General features: G+C 44.7%; 1 protein-coding gene across 2 annotated transcripts in view; it reads right to left on the bottom strand.

Moving 5' to 3' along the window:
- Positions 1-19,222, bottom strand: part of DPP10 (dipeptidyl peptidase like 10) — a 512,154-nt gene that overhangs the window by 129,304 nt on the left and 363,628 nt on the right. For both annotated transcript variants that reach the window (XM_060262084.1, XM_060262085.1), the window contains 2 exons: positions 6,729-6,827; positions 6,556-6,625 (listed from right to left, as the gene is read on the bottom strand). In XM_060262084.1, the coding sequence (XP_060118067.1) occupies positions 6,556-6,625; positions 6,729-6,827 (169 nt within the window). The remainder of the gene's footprint in view (positions 1-6,555; positions 6,626-6,728; positions 6,828-19,222) is intronic.

Genomic DNA, 19,222 nt, shown 5'->3' with positions numbered 1-19,222 from the left:
GCATTTCCCCATGGAAATTGCATGTTTGCCTGTCATACAAGATCCCTTTTACACAACAGATAAGATATGTAAGTGCCACACAGCAGGGGTCCAGGAAGGGCCTTCTACTGGCTGCCACCACTCTGGTAAAGGTCTGTCTGGGAGGGCTCAGAGTACCCACCCAGCTCCTGTGTCTTCCTTAATACCTTTTAACCATGACCAAGGAGACGTGAGGACCCAGGCAGTTTAACAATAACAGATTTAATATAAGTGCTCAAACAATAACAGTTTAGTGCAACAGAGAATGGGGAAAAGCAGTAAAGGTTGGTACAAAACAAACAAGAAAAGCCCTAATGCAACTAGGGTTGCCAAGTCCAATTCAAGAAATATCTGGGGACTTTGGAGGTGGAGCCAGGAGACTTTGGGGGTGGAGCCAGGAGACATTGGGGCAGAGCCAGGAACAAGGGTGTGACAAGCATACTTGAACTCCAAGGGAGTTCTGGCCATCACATTTAAAGGGACAGCACACCTTTTTAAATGTCTTCCTTCCACAGGAAATAACGAAGGATAGGGGCACCTTCTTTTGGGGCTCATAAAATTGGACCCCCTGATCCAATCGTTTTGAAATTTGGGGGATACTTTGGGGAGAGGCACTAGATACTATATTGAAAATTTGGTGCCTCTACCTCAAAAAACAGCTCCCCCAGAGCCCCCGAAACCTCCAGATCAATTCCCCATTATACCCTATGAGAATCGATCCCCATTGTAATGTACTGAGTGACGAGACGGTTCGAAGGCAACATACTTTATTCGGTGGTACATTACAAGAGAGGGAACACGTGGGCCGGATCCCACTTATATACATTTCCCGGAACTGCCCCCCAGTCTGACCAGTCCAATCCTGGCCAGTCAAACTTCCTGCCACAGATCTTGATGGGCGGGGCAAATAGCGAGCTACATCCAGGGACCCGTGGGTTTTCCTGGGTCGCCTCTGTAGCAATCGCCATGCGGTACCTTAGCTTATGTTTCAAGACATAACACTCCTCCCCCCCTAGTTCAGGACACATAGTCCTGCAAGTAAGCGGGGGCCTTGTGTTCCCTGGTCGACTTCCTTGGAGTTGCTTGTGAAGTAGGAGTGGTCACCGGGGTGGCCGAGGTCCCGGCTGCTGTGGCAGACGGGGTGGCGGTTTCCCTGCGTGGGGGTAGCACTGGCCTATGGCTGTCCGCCACCTGTTGCCCTTCTGGTGCCCCTACTCCTGAGAGGTCGCCCCCGGCTTGGTGCTGCTCTTCCGCCCGATCGGTCGGAGCGGTCAGCAGGGGTGGGGTAGCTCTCAGTGTGGGTGCGGCTGTTGGTTCATCCTCATTGGTTCATCCTCATTCCGTACTACAGCCGGCTCTTCCGGCAAGGTGCGGCGGCGCATCTGATCTATTTCGCAAGAAAAAGAATGGCAGTCTGAGACTGTGCATGGATTTTAGAGGCTTGAATGCCATTTCTATGAGTAATGCTTACCCCCTCCCTCTGATAAGGGACCTACTCAGTGAAGTCTCACAGGGGAAGATTTTCACAAAGCTGGACCTACGCGATGCATACTTCCGGGTCCACATCAGAAAGGGGGATGAGTGGAAAACCACCTTCAATGGCCCTCTCAGCCAATTCGAGTACCTGGTGATGCTGTTTGGTTTGAAGGGAGCTCCAGGGGTTTTCATGAACTTAATCAATTAAGTGTTACACAAATTCCTTTACAAGGGCATGGTTTGTTACCTGGATGACTTTTTAATCTATTCGCAAGATCTCCCCTCCCACACGCAATTGGTGCGCCAAGTGTTTCAGGCTCTCTATGACAATAAACTGTTTGCTAAACTGTCAAAGTGTGAATTCTACAAGATAGAACTTGACTTCTTGGGATATTGAGTCTTGGCAGGGTGGTTGGGGATGGCCCCCGCTAAGGTGCAAGCGGTGGTCAACTGGTTAACAATTTTGCAGAAGTCACCCTACCCCTAACTGACTTGTTAAAAACCAAGGGCAGAAGCACCCACACTGCAAAAGCAAGCACCGACCTGAACTGGTCCCCGGAATGTCAAAGGGCATTCGAGGAACTAAAAAATAAATTCATTTTGAAACCCTGCCTCATCCACCCTGATGAAAACAAAAGGTTTGTTGTGTAATGTGACGCAAGCGATGTGGCCTGAGCAACCATGTTGCTCCAAGGGGGGGGGGGATGGGAAACTCCACCCGTGTGCTTACCTGTCAAAGAAATTCACCCCCACAGAGTGGAATTGGTCAGTGTGGGACAAAGAAGCCTTCGCCATTAAATTAGCTTTAGAAAAGTGGTGGCATTCTCTCGAGGGAGCTCGAGAACTATTTGAACTATGGACAGATCATAAAAACCTCACGTCACTAATCACCACTCGGAAACGTACTGACAAGCAAATAAGGTGGGCCAGGTTTTTCCACAGATTCAACTTCACACTGGGGCATATTCCGGGGAAATTGAATTTCCTGGCTGACGTGTTGTCCCACCTACCACAACACGAAAGCAAACAGGAGGCAGTAATAGACTTGTTATTCACCCCCACCCAACTCAGTGCGTTGGTTACTACCCGGATGCAAAAACGTAAAGGGGCAACTTGACTCGTTCCTGATGTCGCTTAAGAAGCACTTGCAGCTGAGCCGCCTGACACTAGATTACAACTCAAGCCCTCCCCGGAGGGGCTATGGTATAAAAACAACAAACTGTTCCTCCCTGAGCCGCTATGAGCGGGAGTTACACAATGAGCACATGACTCTAAAATGGGGGTGGGTTTGTAAAAACCATCCACCTCATACAGCAATTCTGGTGGCCGGGACTCTGCAAAGACATAGTGCAATATGTCTCTAGCTGCCCAACTTGCATCATGGCCAAGAAAAGAGGGGGCCTACCCCCCGGACATCTGCAGCCACTGGTCTTGGCCTCCCGACCTTGGGAATGCATTTCCATGGATTTCATAACTGATTCCCCCCCCCCCCCTCACGGGTGGTGTGGATGGTTGTGGACATGTTTTCAAACAAAACCCACTTTATCCTGTGTAAACAATTACCGACGGCGAAAATGTTAGCCCAGTTGTTATACAGCAAGTCTTTCAATTACATGATTTTCCATGTAAGGTAATTTCCGACCACGGCCCACAATTTGTTGCCAACTTTGGGGCACACCTATGCACCTATGCATCTATGCACCTTGACAGGAGCTGCTTCCTCAACCACAGATAGACTAAGCAATAAATCCCTTTCTGTCTTTTAAGTTTTACAAAGTTCAAACTTAGCCCCTTTTCTTCTCCTTTCAGGCTTTCAGTATTTCCAACTCCCACCTTTTACTTTTGTTTTATTTAACTTTAATTAGTCCCGGAATGAAGAGATACCAATCAGTGCCTTTTTTCTGTAGTTTAACCAAATCAACACCAGTCCTTTGTAGATCAGATGTTTAAAATTGTAAAAGAAGATTTGGATCCTGTCGAGCTTATGCCAAATTGATGACTCTGGAAACTTCTGCTGACGATGAATATGCAACTTCTCTCCAGAGATCCCTCAAAGCCTCAAAGGAGCACCCCCCCCCCCCCGGGACTCCCTTTCAGCCAAGGTAAGTCTCAAAGTATCTGTGCATATCTTGGACAATTCTCTAGCTGAGAAATGTAGGCAGAAGGCATTAATTTGCCTTTTACTACCCTGAACAGAAGTGCCAGCCTGCCCCCGTTAGGGAAAGCAACTCAGCTCGCCATTTTCCATATATAAACAATATATGAACTTGATTTGCCTAATAATTTAAAACATGTGCATCCTTGTTTCCACACCAGCTATCTCAAGCATGACCCTGGACCCTCTGCCTAGCACTCCCAGCAGCAGCCTCCAGCTCTGACTCTGATTCGTGGTCAGATTCATCATGAAGTGCAAGAGATCCTTGATGCCAAGACCAAGCGTGGGGAATTGTACTGTCTCATCAAGTGGACTCATTTTCCAATCTGCCAAGCTGAATGGGTCCGTGCAGCCTATACTAACTGTCAGAAGTTCATCACAGACTTTTATCGGAAATACCCGTGGAAGCCGGGGGGGGGGGGGGAAGGAAGCTTAGGGGGGAAGGCAGAATGTCAAGAGTTATCCCTGTTGCCATAACTTCTTTGCTGTAACATTATCATTTGGTTTGAATGCATTCCTGCTTAGCTAATCCTGCTCTCTGCATGCTTATCTGAGGAATTTATTATTGAAACTGTTTCTACCGACCAAGGTCAGTCGCTAACAAAGCACAGATAAACACCTGGACTCTAAGACTTGGAGGGGAGTGGGTCCCACCAAAAGTTACAGTTGCTTTGTATCACACACTGCTATGGTGACGCCAGCCTATCGCCTCCTGCCTCAGCGAGGGCAGCTAAATATACGCTAGTCTCTTCGGGGGTCTGATACGATATATGAGCAGGGGACCACTGCAGATTCGAAGTCTTTCCCAATCACACAGGCACCAGAGAACGTAACAGCAAACTATAGTTCTTTATTTACAAAATAGGCTTTAACTGGGGGATGGGATGTATATACAGAGGCTAGTTTGTATCTTGTAGGAATAACATTGTCTAACCTGTATGTCGGCTAGACCCTCCAGCAATGCTCTGAGGTATTTCAGGGTACACAGTTCTTCTTTTAATCCGCTCTCCTAAACTTAAATCAGGCTGGCCTCTTGGGCTTTGAGTGCCTGGTCCCTCGAGTCGTCTGGTTTGACAAGCCCCAGCTCTCCTGACTCCCTCAGACCCACGGCTCTCCCTCAGCCACCTTATAAACTCTTAGGAGCAGTGTATCATATGTCTGTGACCACTAAGGTCTTCTACTTAGACACTCTCTGCCACCTTCCTCTTCCTTAGAGGGCACTCGTGGCCAAGAGATATGCCTCATGCTCAGCCACCTGGCTGATTTCACAGAGTGTATATAGAGCTTCACTTCACACCAAGCCTCTCTCACACACTCTGAGTCCAACTCCCTCTTTCTGACCGTTTTTTTTCTGACCGTTAACCTCTGAGCTTCTCCATTAACCCTTTGATTCCGTCACACTTTGTCACGCTTTGCACTTGAATTATAACTGTTAGGGTGAAGGATTAAACAGAGAGTCACTGAGCTAAGTCTTCCGTTTTAGCAAAGATGGTGTACTGTCTTATGATACTTGGAATAAACTGCTGAATTATTGGACTGTGTTATTCCTTGACTCGAGGTCCTGACAACTACTAGGGATTGCGCCTTCTCAGTAGCAGCCCCCTACTGGTGGAATCAGCTGCTGGAAGAGGTTAGGGCCTTGCGGAACCACACTGATTGCCGCAAAGCCTGTAAGACCATACTCTTCCAGCTTGCTTTCAGCTGACCCTTGCAGAGGAATCCAGGAAATATTGATGCCAGGGTAACTGGATAATACCAAAATGTTATTAGCACCAACTGTTTTAAATTGTTTAATTAACTGGCTGATTTTATTACTAATGTGTTAATCTTTTATTGTTATTATGACCAATGTTGTAAGCCGCCCTGAGCCTAAATTAAAATAAACCTGCCCTCTGCAATCCTTCCTGTATTGTTGTTGTATGGCGATCCGAAGATTGTCTGGCAGCTAAAAGTTTTAGCTCTAGTGTTATGCACCACTAGGTGGTGAGCAAGACTTGTTTTTAAAGCAAAAAAAAAAAAAGTGATTCACAGCTGGTTTGCCATTGCCTGCCTCTGTGTCACAACCAAGGCTGACCCTGCTTAACTTCCAAGATCTAGCAAGATCAGGCTAGCCTAGGTTATCCAGGTCAGGGCAGTCCATCTTCTAATCATTCTTGCGGCTTTTTTTGTTCAAGGAAGAATGTATTCTGCACATTGAAAACAGCACAATTGGAAATAAATCTTGGCCTCAAACAAGAGACTATATGTCTCTTTCAGTGAACAATACTATTTGTCCCTTCATACATCATAAAATCTAGCTAAAACATTGGCTGATTTCTGCAGAACTCAAAGTAACGGTTCCAAAATCTTTAGTTTATAAACTACAGTACTTAAAAACTAAAGCTGGCACGTGGTTTCGTGATCCCTCAAAGAAAACCATCAAATAATAGCAAAGTAGTGAATGCATGATGCCAGCACTGGAAGGCCATGCCCTAACAAAACTATGTAAACTGGGAGAGCCAGTTTGGTGTAGTAAACAAAACTGGGAGAGCCAGTTTGGTGTAGTGGTTAAGTGTGCGGACTCTTATCTGGGAGAACCGGGTTTGATTCCCCACTCCTCCACTTGCACCTGCTAACATGGCCTTGGGTCAGCCATAGCTCTGGCAGAGGTTGTCCTTGAAAGGGCAGCTGCTGTGAGAGCCCTCTCCAGCCCCACCGACCTCACAGGGTGTCTGTTGTGGGGGAGGAAGGTAAAGGCGATTGTGAGCCGCTCTGAGACTCTTCAGAGTGGAGGGTGGGATATAAATCCAATATCTTCTTCTTCTAAACTTAAGTGCACATTTTTTAATCCAAAAAAGCATGAAAATAAACTATACAACCTCATAAATCAATTTAATTAATATTAATGATATCACATTCGTACTTACATTATTAACAGGAGTGGATACTTATTCCGCTTTGTGAAATCCTTTGGAAGGGACAACTGTAAAGGAAGATCTTTTAGGAAAAAAGAAAAAATATTAAAGGCTGGTAGTTTCAAAGATTAAAAAAAGAAAAGAAAAATATTTGGTTTATAATAATAACATATAGTTACATTTACCATAGTCATCAATGTGAAGTATTTTAATTTCTGTCTGGATTTTTTTTTTCTTTAAAAATGCTTCTTGTAATTCAGAATTATTTTCCAATATATAAAATTCTGCAAGAACAACATGACAGAAGAAGGAAGAAATATATATCAACATGAGAAACAGTGCTAGTACAAAATACATTTATGAAAGGACAAATGAAAATCTCTGGCATGGATCCTAAACCTTGACTCTGAGATGCCCTTTTGTACAGAGGTGGTGGCCCTCTGCTATGAAACACGTTCCTCAGGGATTACTGATTTTGTAAGGTCAGAATCTTTCAATTAGTTTTCAAAAACCTAGTACCAGAGGACTGCCCTCAGCAGTAGACAACAGCCTCCACAATGGGCAGGATGCAGCACAAGAAAAGCTTAGGATCCAAGCCTTCTATTTGTAAGTATTTTATTTGCTTTATTCATTGCCTGACTTTTTCACTAAGACTCAAGATTCAGAACATAAAGCAGTGCAATCAGACAGCATAAAACAACCAATGAACAGTGCAAAAGGACAAGGATTAGAGAAGTAGAGAACAAAGCAAACAAGAAATTAAGGAAAGGGTATGCTAAGGAAAGGGTATGCAGCACTGAAAGTGGATTTCAATATACTTTGGAAAGCAGTAAAAACAAGTTGTACTAAATCAACACCAAGTGCACCTTTAAAATTTTTCTACAATTTTTTTTTTTCACAGAAGGCAGTTTGGGGGAAAAACTGAGTTTAATTTATGAAGCATTAAGGAAATGTTAATGATTTCCACTCTTTTTTGAATATAATTTAAAATATATTCTGCTATTGGATGGAACAGAAACATCATCTGCTCTCTAGAAAACGTGAGCAGGAGTGCAACTCCACAAAAATCATGCACAAACTTTCATCTAGGGGTCCCATTTGCCAGCTAGCAGTGCTGGATTAAAACCTGTGGAGGCCCCTAGACAGTTGAAACATCGGGGGGCCCCTCACAAATTATTGTCAAGCACATTGATTTCAACTCTAAAATGTCTGAAGTATTGTCAAGGGAGGGCCCTGGTTACCCTCCATTCCGTACTTCCTTTTTCTCATGTCTCTATAGCCATCTGGCAGAGGATGTTTATCTAATGGAATTGACTTGCTTTGTCTCAGTGCCTATACTCCCCCCTAATATCTCAAGCCCTCCACAAACCTTATCTTGGTCATGGGTTGGTGTTAGAAGGCTATTGCTAGGTAAAGGAAAATTAATGTTTTCCCCTTGAACTCAAGATTCCAAATGTGTCTGTTTGTAGCTTAATGATGCTCTATATAGTATTCTGTAACCCCTGCTTGTCAAGTCGGTAGATTCAATAACGAGACTTTGTTGAAACAAAGTTGCTAGTTTATTGATATCATAGTTCTCGACTCCAAGGAGATTGAAAGACTAAAGATCATACAGTAGAATGCAATCATATAAGGTACACTTCAAAGGGATTCTTGAGGGAGGGGTACTATGCAGGGCACATTCACACATTGATATTACCATTTCGTTCTCAGGCCTGCTTTGGCCTTGAGCGTCTCCTCCTCCGATGCCCAGCCTGAGAAGGCTCTATAATCTCTTTCACATATTCCCATTTCAAAGCACAGCTACATAACAAAGGAAAGGAGGGGGGTGAGGAGAGTTCAAGCTAGCAGCATTGGCATACAGTATGGCTTTACCCAGGATGCTTCTCTCCTGAACCAAAGATTGAGTCCAGGCTTGACCAGAGTTAAAGCAGACTTGACACTGCTTTTTCAATCTTCTTAAAGACAGTGCCTCATCTGCAACTTGGAGTTAAAATAAAGAAGTACCTCTGATTGAAAACAAAGGACTCTATTATTGAACTACTCATGCTTGACATTATCTCCTAATATCTCCTGCAGGCACCATCTCAAAATCCCCTTTGACAAAGCTGTGGGGGAGAGGCAAAGAGAGGCACAGGGTGTCAAGCATTGTGAATTTTCTAGTTATAATTGTCAGATCATAGAATTGTTACTAACTATGAATTAGATTCAGGCACGTCAAAGTAGCAGACCCCCTCCATTGCTTCTTTTGCTTTTACTAACAAATGCAGGAATGTCCTCTTTGAAGATAAGACCTCCTGGAACTCATTCCCAGGCCCAGCGAGGCCTGGACCCAGGATGTGCCAACCGCAATAGAGATAAGGAAGATAGAGTGTGAATTTCACACGTGAATGTAGAATTGTTTATAGAACCTTTGATGTGCCATTTTAAAGCTTGTATTCTGTTGTTACTAAGTATCAGTTCCAATACCTAGCTCAACTGAGCCGCCCTGAGCCTGCTTTGGCGGGGGAGGGCGAGATACAAATAAAATTTTACTTACTTTTTACTTACTTACATGTATTATCAATAAACCAAACTTTGTTTCAAAACCCAAGGACTTGTTATTTTGAAATCTCATGCTTGACATTTTGGAACTGATCCTTTTTTAAGAGTTCATCTGATCTGGCAACTTTAAGCCGGATGGCTGAAAGAGTACCAGATAACAGAGAACCTATTGATCCACTCGAAGGAATCAAGGTGCAGACTCCCCCCTGGCACATCGTTGGGACTTGGAGAGTCGGGGGGTGCAGGTCCCCGTTGCACATACAACAGCTGTTCATCACCCCTAAGAAGTGGGCACCGTGTACCTCCACCACCCTGATGGATGAAGCACCAGCACACCATGAGGTCATCCTGTCGAGACCAGTGCGAGGGGGCAAAGGCAGTGGAAACCTCGGTGAGAGAGGGGACGACTGTCCCTTGGGGGACGAGGATGAATGGGGTGTACCTAGACCTGATGACGACTGTCCCGTGGGATCTGAGTCGGAGGAGGAAGGTGGGAGTTCCCCCAAAGAGACGGACATCCTTAAGACCATGAGAGGAGAGATGACTACCATGGTGAGGGAACTACGGGGCGAAATGCAAGCGAATGCCACCTTCATGGAGCGAGAGATGCAGAGGCAGATCGATTGGCTACTGCTGCGCGTCTTTGGGAGAGCTCCACCGGCACCACCGCCAGCACCGGCACCTCAAGTGTCCCCGGTGGTACCGGCCAACCGGGGCCCCCGTCACCACTGCTGGGACCCCTAGCCCCTCGAGACTATGAAAGGGGCTGAGAATTGGATGCCACCTTCGATGGCAATCCAGAGGAAGTGGAGTACTTCACCATCCAAGCCAATAGCTACATGCATTATTGCGGGAACATGTTCCCTGATGATTTTAGCCAACTGGACTACCTCGGGTCCAGCGAGACGGTGGTACGTGAGTCTGTATGAGACAAGGGGGCCCGAGCTCAACAGAGTGGCCAGGTTCCTGCAGGCATTGTTAACGCAATACGAAGATCCCCTCCAAGAGACCCGAGCCATCACGGCCTTACGCGATATGCAACAAGGGGCGAAGTTGGTGAGAGAGTACACAGCCGACTTCAGAGCCCAGTCAGCTAAGGTTCGAGGTTGGAGTGAGATGATGATCAAAGCGTACCAAAGAGGGCTGAATGCGAGCCTGCTAGACCAAACCATGCAGCAAGCCCATCCCACTACACTCATGTTCTGGGTACAACTGGCCGGCGAGGTAGAGACCCATATGAAACAGGTGGCCCTCCAATGCCAACTGCAGCAAGGAGGAAAGGGGGGACATGAGGCTCAATCGGGGGCCAAGACCGATGGGAAGAAAGGAGCGGCCCAGGTAGGAACTTCCAAAACTCCCCCTGTGCGTAAATGCTTCTGATGTGGGGACCCAAACCACTTGGCGGCCAATTGCCCTGAGAAACCTCGAGCCCCCCCTGACTCCGAAGCTAACTGCAGCGGGACCAAAGAAGACTTCAACCAAGGCCAAGGAATCGGTCCGAGGGAGCACCGCAACATCGATGGTGCTTGACGAGGATACTATAATTCTGGATGACTTAAGTGAGGAGTCGTGGGGAACGGAGCCAGCGGAAAATGACAATGACCTGCACTGAGAGGTGCCGGGAGGCAGGTCGTGAATCTAACGGCTCCGTTGCGGGTGAGAATAACTGGATCTTTGTTTTTTGTGCCATTGACATTGCTAAACCTAAAGCTTAAATGCTTTATCCATGTCCAAGGTCTAATTGACTCAGGGTGTACACGGGAAATTATTACCCCCAAGTTAGTAGACGCCTTGGGGTTAGCCCGGAAACCCCTACCCCACCCGATCCAATTGGAACAGATGGATGGATCAGTAATGAGGGGAGAACCCTGCTTGGAGGATACCCAGGGAGTACCGGTGGGGATAGAGGATCACTGGGACGTAGAGATGTTGGTAACTGCCCCCTCCTCCTCCTTCGACATAGTGTTGGGAGTCGGATGGTTAGCCAAGCACCAACTGGACATACAATGGGGGGACCAAACAATAGACCAAAGGTGCAAACACCACCACTTGTTAGGGGCTTGGGGGCCTAACCCTGCTCCCCGAAATGAAAAAAATGTGCGTGTTGGTGGAAGAGGTCCAAGCTATCCCTCGAGAGTAGAGACTTGTGTAAAGTATTCAGTGAGGAGGAGGTAAACGAGCTCCCTCCCCACCGAAGCACCGACTGCGCCATTGAGCTAATCCCCAGGCAGGAGCTGCCCAAAGCCAAACTATACTCCATGGGATGGGCTGAGAAGGCAGAACTAAGGAAGTTCATAGACAAGAACCTCAAAAGAGGCTTTATCAGGCCGGCTACTGCCCCGCATGCAGCGTCGGTACTAGGGTGGCCAGATCGTCCCGCCCACCCGGGAAAGCCGGGCCCCTGCCCCCAAATTCCCGCATCATGGGTTGGCTAACCGGGGACCAATCAAATCCTGGGTTCGCCAAAATCCAGCCGCGTGAATGAAGGACGCGGGAGAAAGCGGCTCCTTCGCGGCACTGTGGTTGCCTTTCCCGTCGCCTCTGCTCCTCCTCGGCCGCCACCCATCGGGATTGGATCTGGATTCATTCGGCAGGGAACTTCGCCTCGCCCGTCCTCCCGGCTGCAGCCACCCATGGAGGCGATGACGGCGCTGCTGCATCCCACGGATTGCAAATCTCCCAGCGGGTAAGCGAGCCATGGAGGGCCGGCTGCTGGGAAGGCGGGAATCGGAGGAGTTGCTTGGAGGGGGACCACCAGATGGCTGGCTGGTTCCCCTTTGGAGAGGACAGGTCCTCTTCTCGTGGTGTCCGTCCTTTTGGGGCCGCTTAAAATAATTTTAAAAAGGGCATGAAAATGCACTTGTGGAGGTTGGGAATAGTCCTGCTTAGTAGCTTCGGTAGTCAGGATATTGAATGTGAGATTTGCCAGGGGAAAAAAGGAGTGTGCCAAAATTGGAAATGAGATTTGCCATCTCTTGTTTGAAGTAGTAGTCAGTCGGGAAAGACGTTCTCCTTTTTTTGCTTTTCAGTATATAGTAACTATATAGTATTATAACTTTATATAGGTATAATCAATGTTCCCTCTAAACTGCAGACTCTTGTGAGCAAAAATTCTACTTTGTGAGCTGCTGGCATTAAAGTTGTGAGCTGCTGCATGAATTAGTGTGCTCTAGGGCCATATAAAGAAATAGCAACATCTCTAGAAAATGAAACCAAAGCGTACTTCCAAGTAAATGACAGAGAGGCTATAGAATTTCAGATGGTATGGGATGCCTACAAGGCAGTAATGAGAGGATTATTAATAACATTGGATAATAAAGACAAGAGAGCAAAAGATAAACAGATGTTGGACTGAGCTGAGACAAAAAGGTGTGAGCTGGAGGCTAAACAACTGTGAGCCACCTCATGCTAACTCAGCTTAGAGGGAACACTGGATGGGACCAGTGTTCCCTCTAAAATTGCGGGCTCTTGTGAGCAAAAAATCTATATTTTGTGAGCGACTTGGCATTAAAGTTGTGAGCTGCTGCATAAAATTAGTGTGCTCTTGGGATCATCCTTCCTGAGCTAAGACAAAAATGTGGGAGCTGCAGGCTAAAAAACTGTGAGCCACCTTATGCTAACTCAGCTTAGAGGGAACACTGGAGGGAACACTGGATGGAAACGATGTCACAGGAAGTGATGTCACTTCCTGTTTCCGGCGGTGGCATGACGTCACCGGAAGTGACGTCACCGGAAGTGATGTCACTTCCTGTTTGCGGCGGCGCGCAGTTCGCGTGCGCACACACACATTCATTCCCCCCTCCAGGTGTCCCTGGCTGGCCTGCAGATATTATGGCCACCCTAGCCAGTACTCTTCTGGAAGAAGAAAGACGGGAGCCTTAGACTTTGCCCAGATTTTTGCGGGATTATATCACATGGTGCCTCATTCTCACTTCTGGTTGGAATTTTAATTCAGAAAATTCACAAATATCTCCCCCAAACAAAATAACAAGACCTCAATCCTTAGGGAGTTCCTGCCTCGGCAGGACATGGACCTGGCTTGCATGACCGAGACCTGGGTGTGAGATGGGGAGGCGGGTGGGGAGATGGGGAGACGGCTCTCACCCAGATGAGCCTGATGGACCCAGAATGGTTCCAAATGGCTCTGTGGGATCCCTGGCCCCCTGGTGATTCCCTTGATGACCTGGTGGAGGCCTGGCAAAACCGGCTATCCAGGGCTATCAACGAGATCACACCTTGACACCCTCTGCGCCCTCGTGTGAGGCTGGCTCCATGGTACACCTCAGAGCTACGACAGCTGAAACAAGGGCTCAGACGGCTAGAGCGGCAGTGGTGGCATACTCATGACAAAGTGATGAGAACATCCTATAGAACATTTATGAAGTCTTATGAGATGGCAGTCAAGGCCGCAAAGAAAAGTTACTTTGCGGCTAGGATTGCGTCTGCCTCAAGGCAGACCAAACGTGAGAGAATTAGAGATAGGCTGTGAGGCTTTTGTGACATTTTTTGCAGATAAGATCATGTCGCTCCACCAGGACTTGCCTATCACATTGGATACAGTACATGAACTTGAGGCTCCGTGCCTGTCTTCTGATTTAGTTCTGGATCACTTTGACACACTCAGCCTGGAGGAAGTTGATGGAATTCTCTTGACTGCACGCCCAACAACTTTCTCTAGAATTGACATGTTTTGGGGTACTAAAGATTTGGGGCTTATAACAAAGAAAATAGAGATATTACCTAAAATAGGAGCTGATCATAACCCAATAATGTGGATTACAAAACTGTCAAAAAAGTCAAGAAGATGGAGATTAAATGAAGATTTACTACAAAATAAAGAAATAGTAACATCTCTAGAAAATGAAACCAAAGCGTACTTCCAAGTAAATGACAGAGAGGCTATAGAATTTCAGATGGTATGGGATGCCTACAAGGCAGTAATGAGAAGATTATTAATAACATTGGATAATAAAGACAAGAGAGCAAAAGATAAACAGATGTTGGACATTCAAAATGAAATTAAGAAATAAGAAACGTTTTCGCACACTGCTCACCTCAGAGTCACGTCCCTCTTCACTGCGCATCTGCTCGGATTTCCCACCATCTGCGCTGGAGGAGCAGGAAGAGCCGTGGCATCTGTGTCGCAAATGGAAACTGGGTTTTAGCGATTTCCGTTTGCGACGCAGAGGCTGCGACTCTTCCTGCTCCTCCGGCGCAGATGGTGGGAAATCCAAGCAGATACTGCGCAGTGAAGAGGGACGTGACTCCAAAGTGAGCAGTGTGCGAAAATGGTTAAGGTGAATTAAGGAAAAGGCCATGAAAAAAGAAAATTATAAGGGAGATTACAATATTGCAAGCACAAATGAGACATCTGTTAAATAAAGAATTGGAACGGAATTTGAAAAAATTAAAACAGAAATCTTTCAAGGGAGCGAATAAACCTGGAAAATATTTGGCCTGACAATTGAAGAAAAAGAGAGAAAGTAAAATTATTAATAAAATTGTGGCTGATGGAAGAGAGATGGTAGATCAAGAAGGAATATAGAGAGAATTTTTAAAATATTATGCTAAACTATTTAAAGGTGTTAAAGTAAAGGAAAAGATGGAAGCGTATTTGCAGAAGATTAAAATAGCACCCTTAACTGATTATATGGAAAAAGTTTTGAATGATCCAATTGAAAAAATAAAATTGAAGTAGCGATTAATGCAATGAAAATTGGAAAGGTTCTTGGACCAGATGGATTTACGGCAAATTTTTTAAAAACGTTTAAAGAAGAATTAATACCGAAACATCAAAAATTAATGATTGTGATAAGAATAAATGGGAAAATATCAAATACATGGAAGGACGCAGTTATTTCATTTATTCCAAAGGAAGATAGAGATGTCACTAATGTAAAGAACTATAGACCAATCTCATTATTAAACAATAATTATAAGATATACACAAGAATCTTAGCAGAACGGCTTAAACAATATCTAATACATTTTATAAAGGAAGACCAAGCGGGTTTTCTCCCTAAAAGGCAAATAAGAGACAATATTAGAACTGTTGTAAATATTGTAGAATACTATGAAAGACATCCAGAGAAGGAAGTTAAATTATTCTTTGCGGATGCAGAGAAAGCTTTTGATAATTTGAATTGGGACTTTATGTTTGCAGTAATGGAGAAAATAAAGTTGGGGGAAAACTTTATAAGAATGATAAAAGCAATTTATACTGGACAACGTGCAAGGTTATGTATAAATGCAGATCTTACAGAAGAAATAACAATCAGCAAAGGTATAAGGCAAGGTTGTCCACTTTCACCATTGTTGTTTATAATGACTCTTGAAATCTTATTGATGCAAATACAAGATGATGAAGAAATTGAAGGAATGAGAATTAAAGGATTTTCCTATAAATATAGAGTATTTGCAGATGATATAATGTTTATAAATGAAAACCCTATGCCAGCAACACCTTTGTTGTTAGCCAAAATACAAGATTTGGGAGAATTGGCGGGACTTTATGTTAATAAAGAAAAGTCAAAAATTTTGTGTAAAAATATGCAAGTAAACAAAAGGAATTGCAGAGATTAACGGGATGTGAAGTTACCCCTAAAGTAAAATATTTGGGCGTGGAAATAACAATGAAGATTGATCTGTTTAAAAACAATTATGAAAAGTTATGGCGTAAAATGGACGAAGATATGATAAAATGGAACAAGCTTAATTTGTCACTGCTTGGTAGAATAGCTGCAATTAAGATGAACATTTTGCCAAGAATAATGTATTTGTTTCAAACTATTCCGATTGTGAAAGACAGTAAACAATTTAATAAATGGCAAAGAAAGATTTCAGAATTTGTATGGGCCGGGGAAAAACCAAGGATTAAAATGAAAGTTTTAACAGATGCTAAAGAAAGAGGAGGATTTCAACTACCAGATTTAAGATTATATCATGAAGCAGTTTGTCTAGTGTGGATAAAAGATTGGGTGACGCTGTTGAATAAAAAACTTTTAACATTGGAAAGTCATGGAAATAAATTCAGCTGGCACGCTTATATATACTATGGAAAGAAAAAGTCGGATGGTTTTTTTTTCTCACCATTATATAAGAAATAATCTACTAAATGTTTGGATGAAGTATAATAAATATGGTGATGAGAGAAAACCACTATGGATAGTGCCAGCAGAAGTAATAAGAATAACAGCTGAGACAGGAGAGGAAAAAGGGATGTCATATAATCAATTATTAAAAATACAAAGCAGTAAAATAGAATTGAAAACTGCTGAAGAGTTGAATAATAAGTATGATTGGTTTCAGATGCAACAAATAAAAAGTTTGGTGGAAAGCGATGTTAAAACTGAAGGAATAAGACGAGAACAAACAGAAATGGGAAAAGTTCTACTTGGAGAGAATGAAAAATTACTTTCGAAAATCTATAAGTTACTTTTAAAATGGTCTACAGAAGATGAAGTAGTGAAATCTCAAATGATTAAGTGGGCAATTAATGTAAATAAAGAAATACATATGGACACATGGGAATATTTGTGGATGAACTCTATGAAACTCTCAACATGTCAGAGTATTAAAGAAAACTGTTTTAAGATGATGTACAGATGGTATATGACTCCTAAAAAGTTGGCAAAGATGAACAATAAGATGCCAGATAGATGTTGGAAATGTAAAAAACATGAAGGTTCTTTCTACCATATGTGGTGGATTTGTGAAAGAGCGAAAATGTATTGGCAGATGATTCAACAAGAGATTTCTAAGATCTTGGGATATGAATTTAACAAAGTTGCAGAGACTTTTCTGTTGGGATTACAAATGGAAAAATTTCCAAAAGAAGATAGAACTTTAATTTGGTACTTGCTCTCAGCTGCTACAAGATTGTATGCACAGTTGTGGAAGCAAGAAAAAATATCAGAGAAATGGGATTGGATTGTAAAAGTTATGACATGGAGTGAAATGGACAAGTAAACAAGGACCTTAAGAGACTATGATTTAGAAGTATTTAAGATGGAGTGGAAAAAGTTCAGAAAATACGTAGAAAAAGAGTGGAAAATAAAAGGACATTGGACAATTTTTGATAATGACTAAGTACAAGAGGGAGGAGGATATTAATTTTGGTTCTTATTAATTAAGGGTGTCAAGTCTGTCTATACCTCTGGCTCAAACACAGAGCATGCTGGGTAGAACCTGTCAGACTTGGAACTTCAAAGTAAACGGACCATAGTTTTGTAGCAGCTTATTCCATTTATTTGAGAACTAGTGGTCTTGGATAGAGGCAGATTGAGATTGATACATTTCGCAGCAGAACATGCTATTTTAACCTCTAACATCAAAAGCTAAACAATAAACTCATTCTCACACTTTGTAGAAGCAATAGCCGGTTCCCAGGCCCCCTTATCTCTTTCTCAAGGAAGGAACCCCGCTGGTTACCTTGAGGCTCACTATCTTCAAAGAGCTGTTACATTTGTTAGTGCTATGCTAGGCATTTCCCAAGGGAGTTAGTAACTGTTGCAAAGTGTTTGAAATGCAAGGCTTTATTCACATGGCCAGCAGAAGCATTCAAAATGGAGTTAGTCAAGGCAAGGGAACATGAATAGTCTAAAGCATATTAAAACAGGTAAGTTACAATGTCTGGCATACTGCCTCCTCCTAAGCTCTTGCTCTGGGTTTGTCTGGGTGCAGTAGGTAAAACTTCTTTAGTAACTGGGGGGCTCGTAGGTCGGTTGACTTGACCCACACGTCGCAGCTACTGGAAAAGTACTTCCAGCGAACTAAGTAGTACAATACCCCCCTCTGGACCCTGGAGTCCAGTATCTCTTGCACCTCATGGTGGCTCTGGCCCTTCACTTGAATAGGTGGTGGCTCTGGAGGGCGGGGGTGCCAAGATGTGGCTCCAGGATCCTTGCGAAGAAGGCTGCAATGAAACACAGGGTGTATCTTACTAAACATTTTAGGCAAGTCCAGTTTGACTGTCACCTTGTTAATCACTCTCTTGATTTTGAAGGGTCCCAGGAACTTATAAGCCAGTTTCTTGCATGCCTGTGGGAGAGGAAGGTTTTTGGTAGACAGGAATACACTCTCCCCTTCTTCGAACTCCCACTGTGGAGAGTGCTTTTTGTCAAAGTAAGTCTTATAGTCCTGTTTGGCTGTTTCTAAGTTTTCCTGGATCACCTCCCAGCCTTTCTGCATTCCCTCCCACCATTGCTGACAAGAGCACACTTGGCAAGGATGGGAACAGCTTGCCTTCATAGCCATTCACGATCTGGAAAGGGGAGGCTTTAGTAGAGCTGTGCACGCTATTGTTGTACCGATACTCAGTGAATGGCAGTAGCTCTACCCAGTTGGACTGCTGGTAGTTGATGTATCAGCAGAGGTACTGCTCTAGAAGGCCATTCACGCATTCCGTCTGTCCGTCCGTTTGGGGATGGTAGGCAGAACTTAAGCCCTGCTCTATCCCCGCCATTTTGCAAAACTCCCGCCAGAAGTTGACAACGAACTGCAAGACGCGGTCGCTAATGACCTTGTCGGGGAAGGAATGGAGCCTAACCACGTGATGGAAGAACAAGTGTGCCAGTTTTTTGGCCGTGGGGAGCTGCTTGCAGGGGATGAAGTGAGCCTGTTTGGAAAAAGTGTCCACCACCACCAGTATTACGGTTTTCCCTTGTGAGGCAGGGAGCTCTACGATAAAGTCCATGGACACTACTGACCATGGTCGGGAGGCGGTGGGCAGGGGCTGTAGCAAGCCGGGAGGCTTTCCCTTTCGCCTCTTGGCCATTATGCAAGTGGGGCATGACCCCACAAACTCTGAGATATCTTTTTTCATCTGGGGCCACCAGAACTGCCAGTTCACTAGGTGCAGGGTCTTCACATACCCAAAGTGGCCAGCTAGTTTGCTGCAGTAGCAGTGCTGCAGTATCTCGGCGCAGAGGGCTTTAGGTACATAAAACTTCCCCTCGAAGTACCAGAACCCCCCTTCCCCCTTTTCTATGCCTTCCGGTCTTTCCTCTCCTTCCTTTTCAGTCTCCTCTATCAGTCTGCTGCCCCCCCCCATGGCTCCGGTTGCCCGGTTTTCTTCCCAGATTTGGTCGTTACTCCCCCCCGCTATGGCGGAGGAGGGAATGATTGAGTCAACGAC

This window comes from Heteronotia binoei, chromosome 21, assembly GCF_032191835.1.
Source record: "Heteronotia binoei isolate CCM8104 ecotype False Entrance Well chromosome 21, APGP_CSIRO_Hbin_v1, whole genome shotgun sequence".
Lineage (NCBI taxonomy): Eukaryota > Metazoa > Chordata > Lepidosauria > Squamata > Gekkonidae > Heteronotia > Heteronotia binoei.
Note: the sequence above shows the minus strand (reverse complement) of the source record. Positions and strands in the feature narration are given on the sequence as shown.